Source organism: Balaenoptera acutorostrata, chromosome 3, assembly GCF_949987535.1.
Source record: "Balaenoptera acutorostrata chromosome 3, mBalAcu1.1, whole genome shotgun sequence".
Taxonomy (NCBI): Eukaryota; Metazoa; Chordata; class Mammalia; order Artiodactyla; family Balaenopteridae; genus Balaenoptera; species Balaenoptera acutorostrata.
This window is the reverse complement of record NC_080066.1, coordinates 131,558,990-131,577,299: the sequence shown is the minus strand read 5'-3', so window position 1 is coordinate 131,577,299 and position 18,310 is coordinate 131,558,990. Positions and strand designations below refer to the sequence as shown.

Below are 18,310 nucleotides of genomic sequence, written 5' to 3'. Positions count from 1 at the left end.
TTTTTATTGTTGAATAATATTCAGCAATAATACTGCATAGATATAACATTTCATTTATCCATTCGTTAGTTGTTGAACATTTGGATTTTTTTCACTTTTTGGCTTTCATGAATAATGCTGCTGTGAATATTTCTATACAAATTTTTGTGTAAACATATGTTTTAAATTCTCTTGAGTTTATACCTAGACATGGAATTACTGGGTCATGTGGTAACTCTATAACTTTTTGAGGAACTGCCAAGCTGTTTTCCAATGTGGCTGCACCCTGTTACATGCCCACCAGCAATGTATGAGGTTGCAATTTCTCCATATCCTCCAACACTTGTTATTGTCTGTCTTTTTTATTATATTCATCCTTGTGGGGATGAAATGGTATCTCAATGGGTTTTGGTTTGCATTTTAATTTGACTTTTATATGCACAGAGTTCTTAGCATTAAAGAAGACTTTATTTGCTTATTCTGGAACTAAATGTTTTTCAAATCTTTCTTTCCCTTCTATATCAGCCAGGGTTCAATCAAAGAAGCAGAACCACTAGGAGATATGCCAGTTAGTTAGTTAGTTAGTTAGTTAGTTAGTTAGTTAGTTAGACAGACAGGGGGATTTGTGACAAGGATTTGACCTCACACAATTGTAGGAGGAAGTGATTAAGCAGTCTCTGTAAGGCTGTTATCTGAATTCATATCTGATCCTGGAACTTGAAGTCCACAGGGCAGAACTAGAGGAGACTGAAACACACAAGCACAAGCTGGAGCTCATGAGGACGGACCGAAACCCATGTCAGTTCTTCTTGCTTCTGACCTTGGTGACGTGATGCAGGTGTCTTGCAGAATCTGGGGCCTTTTGTCATAGAACTAAACCACACACACACCTGGCCTAGGAATTGGAGAAGCTGGAGGGTCCAGGGGAAGGTGGAGCAATTGCTGGCTCAGTGGCTGCCTCATGCCAACTAGTTGAACCAGCAGATAAGTGACAATGTGTGTAAGTTACCAAATGACTGGTAATTCCCTCCCCCACTCCAAATCTCCCTCAAGGATCTCTCTTGTGGCCCACCCTAACTGGACATCCAGGAAAGGGAATTCTGGAGAGTGCAGTTCTACTTTCCTTCACACATTTCAAAGCCACCACCGCTTCTCAGTTTCTTTCTACAAGCAGAGAACTGAAAAGTAGGCATATAATTAGTGAGATGCCTAGTTCTATTAACTCTGTATGCACATCCCATAAAAACAGGTAAAGGATCTCTAAGTTATAAATCCTAATATTTGGTTTCCTGACCAAATTTCACATAAGACTTCTGTAGATGGAATTGATCAAGAATGCTTATGAGTCAACAGGCATTTCAACACTACCCCAGATGGTCTAGTATTTGATTCTAACTTGTTCTCTATCTTCTCTTTGTACATTTCTATCTTGTTCTTCTCTCCATCGTTCCCACCATTCTCTGCCTTCCCCTCTTGGATGCCCCCCCACCAGCTTGATGTCTCTGCTGTGCTCTGCCCATGAGACCACATATTCTACCCACTCTGGTTTCTTCCTTCCCCAACACCTCTCCTCTCTCCATACTTAACTCTAATCAATTAGCCATCAGCATACCAGAGTTCTGTCATTTTAAATATATAACTAGAAATAGACGGAAGATGATATTCTAAATATAAGACATTCAGGTAGACAATTCCCATAAAGCTGATTCACTCTAGTAACAACATTCTCAGTCAGAAATTCAGAGGTAAAAACACTATAGGAGCTATAATGTTTGCATTTTAGGACCTCATGTAAGCAAGTTAAGCTGTTAACATTATTAACCATGAGCTTAATATTTTATGCTGGGAATATATATGTGTGATACATATGTAATTAGAAGTGGCAGAAGAGGAGGCCAGCCCTGTGTTCACCCAGAGAAGGTTGAGGCCGGGTCTAGAAGAAGCAGGCAGGTCTGTAGCAGAGCAGGCTTGGCTCAGCTCCTGGGAAAGGCTCACGATGAAGGGACACCAGTTCCTCCACCCACACCTGCCAATAGGACCAGGCCTCCAAAGGCCTCAGAGGGCTGCTCTTACCCTAAGGAGGAAGATGCCCAATGGGAGGGATGGGAGGAGAGAAACTTTATCCTAAAAAGATCATTTCAGGTTTGCCTTTGTGGCCAGCACATTTGTAAAACTAATGTAACCTCAAGGTCCCCTTTTCTCACCAAAATTCTTCCCAGTTTTCTCAACATTACCAAAAATTCCCTTAACTACAAAGTCTTTCATTTGACAACTAGAAATAAAAGATTTACAAGGGAACTCTTTGGTTTAGATAAAATTTTAATGTGAATGAATTTCAGTGACAGGATAATGGCATATTTGGTCGATCATTCGATCATTCTTAAGTGACTGGTATCCGATCCTTCCTAAGCTATGAGAGGAAGAAGGAGAATTGACATCAGGGGACAGGCTGAGGGGACAAGGAAGGTGCACAGCACGGAGAGGCAGACTTTACCAGATTTGGCCATAATTATCTTCTGCTGGGTGGGGAGAATGACAGGTGGGATACTGAGGAATTGCTGTGTAACACTTGCAATGACATTTAAAAACCACTTAGCATACTGCAGCTTAGGCTGGGGAGGGAGGGGTTGATTTAGCTATCAAGTTCACACTTTGCAGAGGGTCCTCATCACAGTCTTGAATAATCAGCATCCTTATTCAAAGCTGCATACTCATTCCCTTCTCAGTTCTCTGCTGAGGACACCACCTCACTCCAACAGAACTTCCTGCTCCAGCAGTGAGTCCCATGGTTCAGAAGGAAGTGTGGCTTAATGGATTCAGGAATGGAATTAATGGAATTCACTTTGTTAATTATATACTGCTAGATTGATGGCAATTTCTTTCTTACAAATCAGAATTAACCATTATGAGTTGTATAAATGTTATTAGGAAAATATGTTTATAAAACATTATTTGAAACTCTGAACATCATGTTAGGTTTTGAAATGAAAATAAAAAACCTGAAAATGTTCCTACATATCTTAACATATAGAATAACTAATATATTTTAAATTATTTTTAATTGATAAAATAAGATTACTAAGAAGGGGAAATGATGGTAAAGAGAAAAGAGTATTCTTGGACAATAGCAGCACCTTATTTTAACAGAGATAATAAGCAATTAAATTCATATCATACTTAAGAACAGCTCCGGGAATCTCGTCTTTTCAAGAACTAATAGTTTCTGGAAATAAGAGGAAAGACATTTGGGGGTGAACACTTGTCACTTGCTGTGAGGTGCTCTAAAATCTATTCCTTCTACCTCGGATGAAAACATCATTGAAATTCACAGGAGGGCTAGGCTGTGCAGCCCACACTTGGCGGGTGCAGAACGCAGCGAGCTGCAGCTCCAAACAGGCCTTTCCCTGTACATTGCTCTGTCTGCGTGATGTCAGCGGCAGATTCGGCAGTCACCTCACATAACCCACCCTTGCTCATGCAAGCTTTTAACAGGCTTTTCTCTGGAAATGATTGCACAGTTATTTAGTCGTTTACAAAATCAACCAATTCCCATGGTGAGATTTATTTCTGCGGGAGTCAAATCTTAGATTCTAACTAGCAGAGCGAAAAGCTGTTGTCATGGAAACCATTCCCATTTCACTAGGCAGGAGCTGCAATTCACTTGCCTGGAGATAGATTGACAAAGACGCAGAGGGAAAGGGTAAAAAGAAATCAGACAGAGCTTAAATCCATTTTTCTGAACAATATTGATGATCGCTATTAATCTTACTTTGGATGGAAAATTGACCTATAAATACTGGATCCTAACAAACCTTTCAATGCTGGGGGATAAAAAAATCGAAGTATGTTTTAGAAGCTATTTGAGATAACCCAAAGAGTTTCTCTTTTGTCAATGAAGAGGATCATTTATTAGAATAATAAGATTGTGTTTTAATTTGTTCTCAGAATAATTGAAGCCATGGTAGTGAGAGAGAGAGTTATGTTAAGGATAATTCAATGTCCTTATATTTAGGCTTTATAAGTTAAATGTTAGGACTGTCAGAGAAGTAATATGTGGATTTATCATGAATATGAAAGAATCGCATGCATCTCAAACTCATAGTCAAACCAAGCACGTCTGCACATAAGTTCTTCTTTCTACAAACTTCTGGCGTCATGAGTTGACCAGAAAGGACATGTGTATTTCGAGGCTTATGGTATTCGTGCCTTCCTAAAGGACGGGACATTTCTAAGCGTAGGTGGAGGTACTAGTAGAGGTGGTGTGAGCCATCCCATTTCTTATTCCATAGCCCCAATCATTCCTGCTCCCTCTGAGAAATTACTACTTTTCAGATTAGGCATACATTTCCTCCTAAAGGACCTTCAACCAGACACATCCTTTATTTTATTTTATTTTTTATTGAAGTATAATTGATTTACAATGTTGTGTTAATTTCTGCTGTACAACAAAGTGATCGTTATACATATATATGCATTCCTTTGTATACTCTTTTCCATTATGATTTATCAGAGGATACTGAATCTAGTTCCCTGTGCTATACAGTAGGACCTTGTTATTTATCAAACCAGACACATCTTTTAAATTACAATGATGTCATTGTGAGAGGGCACACAGACCAGAGTTAACAGATGCCATGTGGCCAGATTTCAGGTGCTGCTGGGTATCTGCAAAAGAAGTGAAGTGACAACATGGTCAGAGGAAGGGTTGAGAGATGACGGTCTTCATCCAAGGCAGCAACAGCTCCCAATATCAAGTAGTACAGAAAATTGAGTGAAATATTTCTAGTAGTCAACTATAAGATCCTTGAGGGTTTTGTGGGTATCTGTTTAAATTCAGAGATTCAGTTGAAAGACAAAGTCATCTGAAAAAATACTAACCCCACAGCATGGGGTCTTAGTAAAGAAAGATTAATTACATATAAGGAGTATTTATCCTTGGGAAAAAAATGTTCATTTTAAAATAAAAAGCGTAAAGTATCTCCAGTAAAATATACAAACCTTAAATTTACAGCTCGATGAATTTTTATATATATACAAACTTTTACATTTATATATATATTTCCACCACCCAGATCAAGATGTAGAACATATCCCTACACATAACACTTTCACCATTTTCCTGACTTCCATTATCATGGATTAGTTCTGCCTGTTCTTTAACTTTACATAAATACAATAGATATATTTTTGTGTCTCACTTCTTTTGATCAACACAATGTTTTAAAACTCATTTATGCTTCTCATATATCATTATCTTGAATGTATTCATTGCTAAGCAGTATTCTATTGTATGAATATACAGAATTTATTTATCCATGTTACTATTGATAGACATCTGGGCAGTTTCCAGCTTGGGGCTATTATAAATAAATAATGCTGTGAACATTTTATCTAAGTCTTTAGATAAAATGGACATATGAACATATGCTGTCATGTAGGGTAGCTGTATATTTAACTTTCCTAGAAAGCGTCAGTTTTCTCAAGTGGTTTTGCCATTTTAACTCTCATTAGCTTGTGTGAAGCTCTCCATCCTCACCAGCACTCAGTGTTGTCAGTCTAGTAGGTGTGTAGTGGTCTCTCTGTGTGTGCCCTTTTTTCTAAAGAAGCTTTTTAAAGAAGCTGTGCTAATATCTGCCTCAATGTTATAAGAGGGTCCTGAGGTCAGAATAAAAATTCAGATATTGTGATTAACACTTCCCAGCCTCCCAACGACCCCATGACTTTGAAAAATGTAGCTTTTCCAAGATAAGTAAAATTTCAAGTGAGCTGAGATTTCAGGGTATATATAAACTGATGGTCATAACAGGTTCAAGTGGAAAGGAACACTGGTATCCAAAACACACGTCACTTTAGGCTTGAACAAATAGCCACTTGCTCTGAAGAGACCAAAAATCGGTTTCCGGTCCCTATTTTAAAATAGCTGAAATTCAATAGCTGACTCCAGCCTCATGGGGAAGCTTCACTCTTGGTGATTAGCCACAGGGCTATTGAGACAGCTCAATCTCACAGAATTTCTAGTTTATGAGGAGGTCAGGTGCCTCAGATACTTCACATGTGTATGTAAAGGGCTGAATAGCCAATTATTGTTCCTTAACCTTGAAATGTGTCCACAGATTTCACTGGGCCAAATTCTTTGTGGTCGTTCTACTTTTCTTTGGAAGCTAGTCCAATGTCAAAGGGAGAACAAAGGATGCGTATTCTAAATACATTTACAATATATAAGATGAAGCAGTCTGGCCATTGCCCAAGGGAGGAAGCATCCAGCTCCTAACTGACTGCCTTCTCAGGTGTGTTAGGTTTCTATTACCACAACCCTTCATGACTTAAAACAATGCAGATTTTTTAATCTTATAGTTCTGTAGGTTAAAAGTCCAACACACAGGGCTGAGTCCCTTCTGGATACTCTGGGGAGAATCTGTTTCCTTGCCTTTTTCATTTTCTAGAGGCCACCTGTGTCCGTTGGCTCATGGCCAGCTTCAGAACCTGCAATGTTGCTTCTCCCTGATCCTTCTTCTCTTGTCACATCTCTCTCTCATTGACTGTAGCCCAGAAGGTCCTCTGCTTTTAAGGACCTATGTGATTAGAATGGGCTCATCAAGATAATCCAGGATGATCTCCCCAAACCAAGGTCCATAACCTTAATCACATCTGCAGAGTTCTTTTTGCCATGTGAGGTAAGATAACACAGGTTCCAAGGATTAGGGCGTGGACATTTGGGGGAAGGGCATTATTCTGCATACTACATCAAGAAATAGAATCGACACCCAGGAATTGAACCTGGTCACCCTGATAATGGTGGCTGAGCCCTGCTCTCAGTGACACTACCAAGGCACAGGTGCTCCCTTGGAGTGAACATTCATTAATGCTGCTTAATGGTGTAGATGCCACAAGTGTGGCTTTTATTCCTCCCAAGGTGTCACAAAAGCTGAAGAATAGATGGTATCCCACCTCTTGTATTTGTTTCCCAGTAAAGTTTAAAGGAAACTTGTGACTTTAATCTCAGTTACAGGATTGCTTAGCTGTGAGCTATTCTTTGATGTTATGAAAAATATTTTTAAAAGAGTTAGAGACCACTGTATCTTGCCATGCAACTCATAACTTAATACTGGAAAAAAAGACACTGAAATTATTGAATGTTCAGAACATAAGAAGAGTCTGCCAGAGCCATCCTGATGTAAGCACTTAAGTGCAAAAAAGCCTCTTCTTTCTTTTATGATCTGGCCACCATTGTGATTTACCTTTGAAAGTATATTAGAGTTGGGAAGGATTCTATTCTGGGTCTAGGAGGTGCATGATAGGGAGAAGGGAAAAAAATATTGCTGGTTTTCCAAGTTCCATCTAAGAACAGTATTTCTAGTAGGAACAATGTTATAAAGAGTATGTGGGTTTCCTACCTCATCCAAATAATCATATTTTTAACTGTAATATATTTTCACAAATTATTTCTCATTAATATCTAGATAAATTATAAATTCAGTTTCAATTTCCAGTTTGATCCAAGGGTTATTTAGAATGGTATTTTTTATCTTCTGAGAGATACATTAAGCAAAGCATTTGGGGTACTGTAGTGGGAAAGGAGAATCAAAGTTATTAGTTAATTTTGACTCAGTAATGGACAGATGTAGGTTTACAGGTGATGAAGATGGGAAGGTAGCAGCTTGCAAATGGAAAAGCATAGCAAAACATCCAAATTAATTGGTGAGTGGGATTAAGATATTAAAAGAAATCTGATAAAGCCACACATTTTTTAAAAAGGAAAAATGGATTATAACAAAGAGAAATATAAACAATATTGATGGAATACAGTCAACTATATCAATTAATACAATAAGTGTAAATAGCCCAAGTTTCCCTATGGTAATGAAAAAAAATCAGATTGAGTTAAAAACAAATGTAGTTTTAAAATGAAAGATGAGCAAAGTTTTACAAGAGAGACAGGAGGGTATATATATAGTAGTATCATATGAAATTGAATTCAAGGCCAGAAGGACTAAGTGAAACATAGAAGGATAAGATCTAGTGTTAAAAGGTATAAAGAAGATATAACAAAGAAGAAAGCCACAGATACAGAAAGCAAAAACTCCTAAAAATAAAGGAGAACATGATCCTTGTGGGAAATTTGATATCTATTTGTTTTAGAAAATTATAAGTCAAGTAGACAGATAATGAACAAAAATATAAAGTATCTTAATAACCCAATTAACAAGTTCAAGTATGTTTACAAATATGTTACAAAGGTTTATATTATGCATATCATCTTTATATTATACATATCCTGTCCTGTAAGAAGAGAGTATATTCATCTCTTATGCCCGTTACATGTTTACCAGAAGCTATCGTGTACTTGTATCTGTCCACAAAATAATGATTATAAATTCAAAAGAGTAGAGATTTTGTGAACCAGACTTTCTGACCATAATCTACTAAAACTAGCAACCTATGACTTCACTTCCTCTCCAACAGGCAACCTGAATTTTCCAGATCTCTTTCCAGTTTTTGACCCCTAAGGTAAGCAAACACGTGTGGTGAGGCCAGCCTTGTCTGGTCTTCAGCAGTGGGAAGAAACTAGTTTCTGTAATTAAACACTTAGGTAGCACCCCATGGACGAGAACCTCTTCTAAGGGCTTCACAAATAATACCAGTGAGAACTTATACCTTAACTAGGAAAAGATCAATAAGAAGCTTTTGAAAAAAACCCACCCACCCACGCTGGTAATTTTAAAATGCAAATTTTAAAAATGAGGTTCCATTCTTTGCCTATCAGATTACAAAGATAGATACAAATTATGATATTTAGAGTGAGATATACAGACAATAATACTTGCCTATATATTACCTTCAGCAGGAGTGTAAATTAGATGATTACTTAGAGGGACATTTTGATAACATGATTTTTAAAACCCTCTAACTATGAAAGTTTGCTGATCAAGCAATTTCATTTTCGGAAATGGGAATAATCAAGAATGTGTCCAAATATCTCCTACATGAATTTCATTTTAGCTCTTTGCAACAAGATGGAAACAAACTAAATATCCTAAAATAGGAGATTATTTAAATAAATTATGATGCACCTGCACAGTGGGTTACCCTACAGTTTATTGGTGAATAGCAGAGATTCTGGCCGCAGACTTCCTAGGTTTGAATCTCTGCTCTGCTTCTTAACAACTGTATGACTTTGGACCACTTAACCTCCCTTGCCTTCAATCTCTCACCTATAAAAAATATGAATAATAATAGTCACCACCTTTGCTGGGTTATTTTGTGAAAAAAGATGAGTTAATATGTGTAAAGCTTTGTGAGAAGTGTCTGCCATGTAGTAAATGTTATCAAAGTGTTACATAGCTATTATATAGTCAGATAGGTAGTCAGTGTACTTAGTCAGATGGAAAAATATTTATAGCATATTAAATGAAAAGGTCAGATTTCAAGACATCAATAAGTATATGACATGATCCCAATTTTGTTGATATACACTATATGGAGACATATATAATTGACTATAAGTGTATACAAAATTTCAAAAGATAAACATCAAGGGTTCATTATCAAGGCTATTAGTAGTATGTCTCTGGTGAGATTGAGGATTTTCTTTTTTTCTTCTAAGTCTCTTTATTCTCTGATTTTTCTGAAATGAGCATGTTCTGCCTTTGAAATAAGGTGGGAAAAGTTTTTTCTTAAAACAAATAAAAAGTCTTGCTCTTGCCAATTCTCCTCACTGGAAACTTGAAGGGATGAGTAAGAAGTCGTTCCCGTTTTGAGCACTTAAAACTTGAGTCTCTGAAAAAGCACAAAGCATTTCTATATGAAAAATAGTTCAGTGCTTTTTTACCTTTTCATGTATGTTTCTAAGATCATGTTTTAAACTATTTAGTGAAAAGTCCTGATTTTAGAACTGAGAGTTTCTATCTGAGGTATTTAAATACTATTAAGAACTGAAAATTTATAGATCTTACATCTGTTTTGCTTGTCTTAAAACAATTCCCTGGCAGTAGCAGACAAAGCAGAATACTGTAATACCACCTGGAAGAACATGATGGACCAGTGCAGATGTGAAGGCAGCCAGGGGGATCCACAGAGAAAATAGCTTTCTGGAAAATCACTCAGAGCCTGCTGGTTGGGGCCCTAGAATTCTCCTAGGAGAAAAGGCAACACACACACAAAGGAGATCTATCCTGTAGACCATCTCCAGGATGTAAAATCCAATATTTGCACGAAGGCTTAGCCCAAGGAAGGCATATTTCTGATTCTCGGCTGTAAATAACTTAGTAACTGCCTAACAACACACATGTGGTGGCTTAGAATATCCACAGAAAGGCGTGCTCTGCCTTGGGCAGAGTGGTGTTGACCTTACAGCCTGTGTGCCTGCCACTTTATTAAAGTTTCAAGCCTTCAATCACAACAGTTTCTGCATGAATTCTTTCACAGCTTGCAGCACTCTAAGCAAAAACCATAGGGACATGGAAAATCAATTTCCACCAAGAAACTATGAACACTGGGGTGAGGCAACAGTTATTTTGCTTTACGATGAGGTAAAAAGTGGCTCCTCTATTTCATTGCTGAAAAAACCTTCAGTGTTGATTTGAATCTCCATTTTGAGTGTTTTCTGTCTAAGACAGAGAAAGATCTGAAGTTTGGTGGATAAAGGCTGTGCAGAGGACCTCTGGAATCAAACTCTGGCCGGAACTGGCTATGTCTTACTAGGAAAGCAGATACTTCTCATTTTCTCTGAGAAGTGGAGAAGCTACATTTCTGTTGTTAGTTGTTAGAATATTCCAGCTTTCTTCTGCTTTATTAGAGATCCTATGGGAGAGAACTTTTAAAGGGGACATTATTAAACTCAGAATGGTGGAAGTTTCAATGCAATGATGGTTCCTTGAGGTAAGAGATTATGTCTACTTTCTTTATTATTGTTTTCCTGGCATGAATCACTGTGCCTCATCCATGGTAAAAATGGAAGGTTGATTAAATTAATAAATCATGAAGGGAAAGTTATAATTGCTATCTGTATTAGTCAGTTTTGCTGCAGTAACAAACAACCCCCAAAATCTCAGTGGCTTATAAACCAAAGGTTTATTTTTTGCTCATATTATATCATAGGAAGTAGTCTGAAGTTCCATTATACATGTCTTCTTTCTAAGGGCCACAGCCACCATGTGGGATATGCCCTGTGGCATACTGACCTGACTTATACCAGCCCACAGCTCAAAAGAGTTGATGGTGCACATCTCTCTCCAACTCTGTTCAGTGATGCCATGTTGGTGGCCTAAAATTAACTATGTATTTACACCATGGGAATTGGCAAACACTGAAAATCAAAATTTGTTTGTTTCTTGTTTTTGTTTTTTGAGGGCCAGTTTATCAATACACCCCTGGATCTGTGTGACAAAGAGGAAGAGCAAAAGAGCTGGCAGAAAATCACAAGGCCTCTTTAAGCTAAAGCAAACCACATGGCCAAGGGTGACAATGGGGCAGGAACACATGCTCCATCTACAGGAGGTCCTCCAAGTCCTGTGACAAAGATGGGGAGGGAACAAACAATTGTAAATACTACAATATACCCGACTGTCTAGATAATTATAATTGACCAAACCCCACATTGGGACATGTGGTATGACAAAGTGTTTTAATGATTTATGTAAGTGTATTTTAACATAATTCTCATTGTAAAAACAAGACTATTTATTAAATGCTTACAATATGCCATGTGTTGTATAGAACTTTATATAGTACATAATCCTCACCACAGTACTATGATACAGGTACTGTTATTATCCACGTGTTGCAGATGAGGAAACTGAAGCCTAGAAAATTGTTTTTTTAGATAGGGTCCCCTGGATACAGATTCAGAGAGTTGAATAGGGATGATTAGTTGCTCAGTGGTCTCCATAGATCCACCTCCAAGGAAGTGAGAAGGCCAGGATTGAGCAGAGGGAGGAGTTGACCTGCAGGAGCCTCAGCCAATCCTGCAGGGAGTTCTGGAGCTGGGATGACCCTTCAGGATTATTCTCAAAACAAGGTAAGGGGGTCCCAGCCGGTCCCTATCCATGGGACACCCCTGGAAGGGGGCATAGCCTTGAGCAACCCAGTTTGCTATGGCCAAGAACAATTCCTAGTGTAATTTATCAACAGCAGATAGTCCCAGCTGGAAGACGGATGCAGCAGCCTTGAAAGGGAACCTGGGCAGAGCACCACGGAATGCACTGTGGTTAGGTGATATGTCCAGGGCCACACAGCTAGTAAAAGGCTAGGATTGAAACCCACATCCACCTGCAAAGGAGGCAAGAGTATACAGTGGAGAAAAGACAGTCTCTTCAATACGTGGTGCTGGGAAAACTAGACAGATACATGTAAAAGGGTGAAATTAGAACATTATCTAACACCCTATACAAAAATAAACTCAAAATGGATTAAAGACCTAAATGTAAGGCCAGATACTATAAAACTCATTGAGGAAAACATAGACAGACAGATACTTTAAGGGAGACTAGGGTCATCCTAGGGATGCAGTCTTGAGCTATTAGAAACTATGTTAGTGTTTGTTCAAGTCTTTGTAGGCCAAAATTGAGGCCTATAAAGTAAACAAGAGGGCTCAGAGGAGCCTGGCTAGATAAAGTTTGGTCAAGGAGAGACTCTTTGTCACAACCAACTAGCAATAAGCAGCAGTTTAGTGGACCAGTGCCCTACCCTTAAGACCCCTGTGATACAAGCCTCATCCAAAGCCAAGAGCCTCCCCATACACCACTGATGAGACAGCTCATACACACAAAGTCACATACTCTCACACACTCTATACTCACATTCACACTCACATATACACTCACACTCACATTTACATACAATCACACATAGGCTTTCGCACACACATATGCATACACACTCACATACACAGCCTCGCACACACATGTTCTCACACTCACATACACTCACACACACACACACACACTTGCCCCTGGACTGTGTGTTTCTGTTCCCAGGCCCAGCTACTCAGTTTGTAGATTGCAGCCTGTTCGCTGCCCCAGCCCTGCTGTTAGGTAAGAGACAGGGTGGCAGCTCCAAGCAGGCCAGCCTCTGAGGCCTCCCACCCATCTAACTACCGTGAGCTGGGGCTGGGATAGATCCGGGATCTCCCACCAACAGAGAGACCAGAGGAAAGAGCCCTTCGTGGAGGGAGGAAAGGTACAGGCAGGAACTGAAGTTCTAACTGGAAGGAGAATCAGGCCCCTTGGGTAGCTCAGCTTAGAGGCTCCCCGGGTTCTACTCACTCTTCTCTTCCTTGATCTCATTCCACACTCAGCCCAGTCCCTGCCCGAGATCTCAGGTCACTAGGTGATAAAGCCAGTACTGGACCCCAAACTAAAGCTTCTGGCCCTCTCTCATGAGACCCCTCTCTTTGACAGGGGTCCTTTTTAAAGTCACTAAAAAAGCTTCAAGAAGGAAAAAAGTTGACCATTTCATAGGGTAACCAGTCTTGCTGTGGTTTACATTTAAGCTGACTGTTAAGCATAATCAAATTCCCTAATAATCATAATCCCCTCCTCAACTCACATTCTTTAGTTTTACGTGCTCTCACCATGGGTTGTTTTTGTTCCTCTGTGGGTGAGGAAAGAACTCTCTTCTCAGGAGGCTGGAGCAAAGAGCACAGCTTTAGAATCAGACTAGGGTTTGTGTTCTGGCTCTTCCATGAACCAGTGAGTGGTAAAACCTTAACTCAGGAGTATCCACACCTTTGAGCCTCTGCAAAATGGCAGGGAGGTGATTGGGGTTAAATAGGACACCTGATAAAAGCACCCATCAGAGTTTGTGGCTCATAAGAAATGACCAATGTGTTGACACCGTTTGAATTTCTTGTTTTTACTTTTTAATTATATAATGTCAGTAATGTAGTGAGACTCAAAAATCAGTATTTCTTCAAGAAAAATTGTTATTCTCCCGGGGAGTGGGGGCGGGGGTTGGGGGGTGGTTCCTTCTGAATCGCATTACATCGATCCTCACTTTTCTCCTGTGTTTTGTGGTGACCTCAGTATCTGGCAAAGAGGTGGTGTGGGCCACAGTCCCAAGCGGGGTGCACTATGTCAGAGCTGCCCAGGGTGGCAGCAAGGTTGTTTTCCGGGCCATCAAGGTGCCTTTGCATATTTGCCGCCTCACCTATTTTGTACCAATTCTTGGTTGACCCTTTTTGACCCATCTCGTGCTTATAACTTCAGATCCCAGACAGCCAGGAAGCTTCCTTTCATTTGTTCCAATTTGTCTCCATCCAGTATTTGTAGTAAACTGACGGGGGGAAGAATAATGTTCACGGCAGGGAAAGGAAAGAAGACGCGACTTTCTGTCTGGGAAAGCTTGGTCTCTGGGATGATGCACTGAATTCGTTACCGGTTTCCTGAGCCTAAATAATAGTGGTTCTGAAACATCCTCCACAGGGGCTCCCAGACTGAGCTCTGACCTCTTATAACACACACTCCTTTGGGAGGCTAGGGGAGCCAGCCAGGGTAGAAGCTGGAGGGGGAAAAGCCCGGGAAAAAGAAGGGAGGAAGTGGAGTTCTTTGTTTCTCTCCTTCAAGCTCCAAACAACGTGCCATCTTTCTGGGCGATCTTGGTTATTCCGAGCATTCTCTGAGCTCTGGACTGGAAATGTGTCAGTGCTTCTTTGGCTACATCATTTTCCCACTCCCATTCACTTTCTGATCATGACATCTTTTCAAAAGTAAATTGGAAAACAAATATCCAAGAAATCAGGATGTCATTGCTTAGGCATTATAAACAGCTTCTGATGGCTACAGGTACAGCCAAAGATGCCGAAATGAAAACACATACTAAATATTTTCATCTTCAGTGTTCTGGTATAAATTTACAGGGCTGCTCTGTGGTCCTGAATACAGAACATCTCTGTTAGCATAGAGCAGGAATTTAAATGCTTCTGGGAAATAAAATCAATCAAAAATAATGTTCTTCTACATCAGATGTGGCTTATAAATGTAATCGAAAGACTGTCCTATAAAAGCAATGCACATATAAATCCTTACAAGGAGACCATTGTCTAGTGATAGATCGTTTCCAGGATTTTTCATTGTCTCCTGCTCTGTTTCCACAAGGTGGCAAATCTTAAGAGAAAGGTTTCTAGATCTTTATCTTATAATGCAGTTGTTTATCAAATACCAGAACAATCATTAGCCAGGTAGAAGGCCTGAACATAGACACAAAGGGAGGAAATCTGCAAATAAATTGAGTTTTGCAGTTTATGTACTGCTTTACCGTATAAAATCCAGGGAGTGGTTGAGGCCAGCACTCTTTTTCTACTATAGTATAATTTTCTTCTAAGTATATAGCAGCACCTGGTCAACAATTCTTACTGGGCGTCAGGTCTGACTTACATTATACACACACATTTAGTCGCAAGGCTGGACTGTAAGAAATCAGGTAGCTCCAGTTCTGTGCAGCTGAATGAATTTGACTTCTCTACTCAAACCTCCAAATGTGGTTACTAGGCATGGGTTACAATAAAAGGGGGAAGAAAACTGTGGTAGCCCAGCAAACTCTGACTCATTTAGAAGGAGAGAGAATATGAGTTCTAAAGTCACAAGAACAAACTTTTTCCTTTAGAATATGATTCCCATTCTGTTGCTCACTCTTCCAAATAAGACTCTCTTTACCTTCTTCATCCCTTGGGCTCCTGAAAAAGTTCTTGAGAAAACTTTTACCCCAAGTTATAGTGCAGCTGGGACCCAGTAATAAATCATTGAGTAGCCCTTTCAGCAACTGTAGGCTCACTTTTTACTTTTTCTTCCTGGGCTGCATCGGTTTAGACTCCCAGAGTTTGAGTACCTCGATCAAAGTACAAGTGATGAAGGGTATCCTCCGAAAGATCCTGTGCCAAGAACCTGCCCTGTGAATCCCACCCCAGTCAGTTCGCAGGTGTTTGTGGGCAGGAAGGAAGAGGGGAGTAAGAGTTCATAACAGCCGACATTTATTAACATGCACCATGTGCCAGCAGGGTTCTGGACTTTAGACACAGTATCTCATGCGATGCCCACAGCACCCAAGAATCGTAGTGTTCTTCTCATTTATGGATGAGGTAAAACTATGTGTAAGATATGAACAGCCGGTAACTGGCAGCATTTATGAATTTGGAATAGTTCCCCTAACCACTATCCTTTATTAGCAGGAGCCTTCACGCTGATGAATGCCTTAAGCCTTCACAATAATCCAACTACAAAATATTATTATTCCCACTTTTTCCATTGGAGTAACTCAGGCAGAGGTCACTTTCTCAAGGTCACGCTTAGGAAGGGACAGAGCCAGAATCTGAACCCTTCCAAAGCCTGTGCTCTTCCTGCCTCCCCACAGTGCTCGCACCAAGCCTGTAGCATGCACACTTTTAAAGAGATTCAGGGGGGCTTCCCTGGTGGCGCAGTGGTTGAGAATCTGCCTGCTAATGCAGGGGACACAGGTTCGAGCCCTGGTCCGGGAAGATCCCACGTGCCGCAGAGCAACTAGGCCCGTGAGCCACAATTACTGAGCCTGCGCGTCTGGAGCCTGTGCTCCGCAACAAGAGAGGCCGCGATAGTGAGAGGCCCGCGCACCGTGATGAAGAGTGGCCCCCGCTTGCCACAACTAGAGAAAGCCCTCGCACAGAAACGAAGACCCAACACAGCCATAAATTAATTAATTAATTAATTAATTAAAATCAATAATAAAAAAAAAAGAGATTCAGTGCCTGACTGGGTATTTAATTATGCAAATATAAGTGAAAAACATCCATAGGACCAAGAGATATAATTTTAAGATTCTGCCCTTTAACTGAAAGGACAGAGTGGTTGAGGCACTGTGTTGGCAAGGAGGAGAAAGGGATTTAGTGTTCAAAGAAGGTGTTGTGGGGAAAGGCAGCGTGTCTCTGTAATTTATAGGAGGGATGGAAGGACTTGCCCAGTCTGCCAGGAGCAGGAATTTTGTACCAAGTACAGTGGTAATGGCTGCAAGTAACGGTAAACTCCAGTACAGGGATTAAACTCGGAGGTAATTTTCCCCCCACCCTAACAAGAAGTTTGGTGGTAGGAGACTTCAAGTGTTGGTTCAGATGCTCAAAGATGCCATTGGAACCCAGGCACTTTCTCCTTTCACCATCCTCCCTTACCACGTTGGCCTTCTCTTCTTGAGAGTCACAAGGCATCTGCCGTAAAGTCAGCCGCGAAAGGGAAAAGGTTGCACCAGCCACAATGGTCCCATGTTAGCAGAAAAGCAGAATCTTTCTCAGACCCCTCCAGCCCCCAGCCAACTTCCACTTAGGTCTTGTCAATCAGCAACAGAGATTGGGAGCCCCTGTGCAGGGTGTTTCAGAACCACTATTATTTAGGCTCAGGAAACCGGTAACGAATTCAGTCCATCCTCCCAGAGACCAAGTGCCACCCCCCAGCAGCAAGTACTTACCTGGACACCTGGCCCCCCCAGCAGAACTGCATCCGCATGTGGACGGGGCGGTGTGGAAAGTCAGAAGAGAGTGCACCTTGCTTTAGGAGGCTAGTGTGGAGAGGAGCTGGGGCAACAGGGCTGCACTTGAGAGAAGGACGAAGACGCTGATGAGGAAGAACATCATCCTGCCCTCTGTACCTGTCGTTACATTTAAGTGACCCAAGAGCATCGCACGGGCTCTCACCCTTTCTTCCCTCATCCTGTTCTTAACTCTCTTCATTCTTTCTGCCCTAATCCCAGATCAGTAGCACATGGAGCTAAATAATATTGATAAGTATCAGATCATCTGACTCACTGGTTTTTTTTAATTTAAAATTAAATAAATTACTGCTGAATTAATTAAGTAATTAATGAGACGAGGAACTTCCAGGCAGATATCAGCTGGGAAGGGCCTTTGACTGTGAAGTTTTCACCTTCTCAGAAGGGACAGTCCTCGGGGGCCTCTGGAAGGAGTCGGGATGCCGTTATTACCAGCATCCTCAAGTACAGATGTTGGCTCAGTGGCCCAGCTCAGACAAGAGGAATCTGAGGAGGGCGAGGGCTCCTGGGTCTTGGATGAAAGCCACCCTGTGTGGCCTTGCGGCTGCCTCCTGTGATGAGAGCTCCATGGTTTCCTTCTTCGTCTCTGCAGAGCCAGCTCTCCCAGGCGCTGAACGGGCTGTCGGACAGGGCCAAGGAAGCCAAGGAGTTCCTGGTGCAGCTGCGCAACATGGTCCAGCAGATCCAGGTATTGGCAACACCGGAGGCGGAAAGCACGCCCCGCGGGTTAAGATGTAACTGTGGGGCAGGCGGCGGGGGGGGAGGGGGGGGGTTGTCTGTCTCTTTTATTTTTATGTTTTGTGGGAAATATCCTATGTATTTTTTT

The 18,310-nt window shown here is 40.8% G+C and overlaps 1 protein-coding gene across 9 annotated transcripts in view; it reads left to right on the top strand.

Annotated features, from left to right (window-relative positions):
• Positions 1–18,310, top strand: part of TRIM9 (tripartite motif containing 9) — a 104,511-nt gene that overhangs the window by 35,837 nt on the left and 50,364 nt on the right. For all 9 annotated transcript variants that reach the window (XM_007192847.3, XM_007192848.3, XM_007192846.3 and 6 more), the window contains exon 2: positions 18,077–18,172. In XM_007192847.3, coding sequence (XP_007192909.1) covers positions 18,077–18,172 — 96 coding nt within the window. The remainder of the gene's footprint in view (positions 1–18,076; positions 18,173–18,310) is intronic.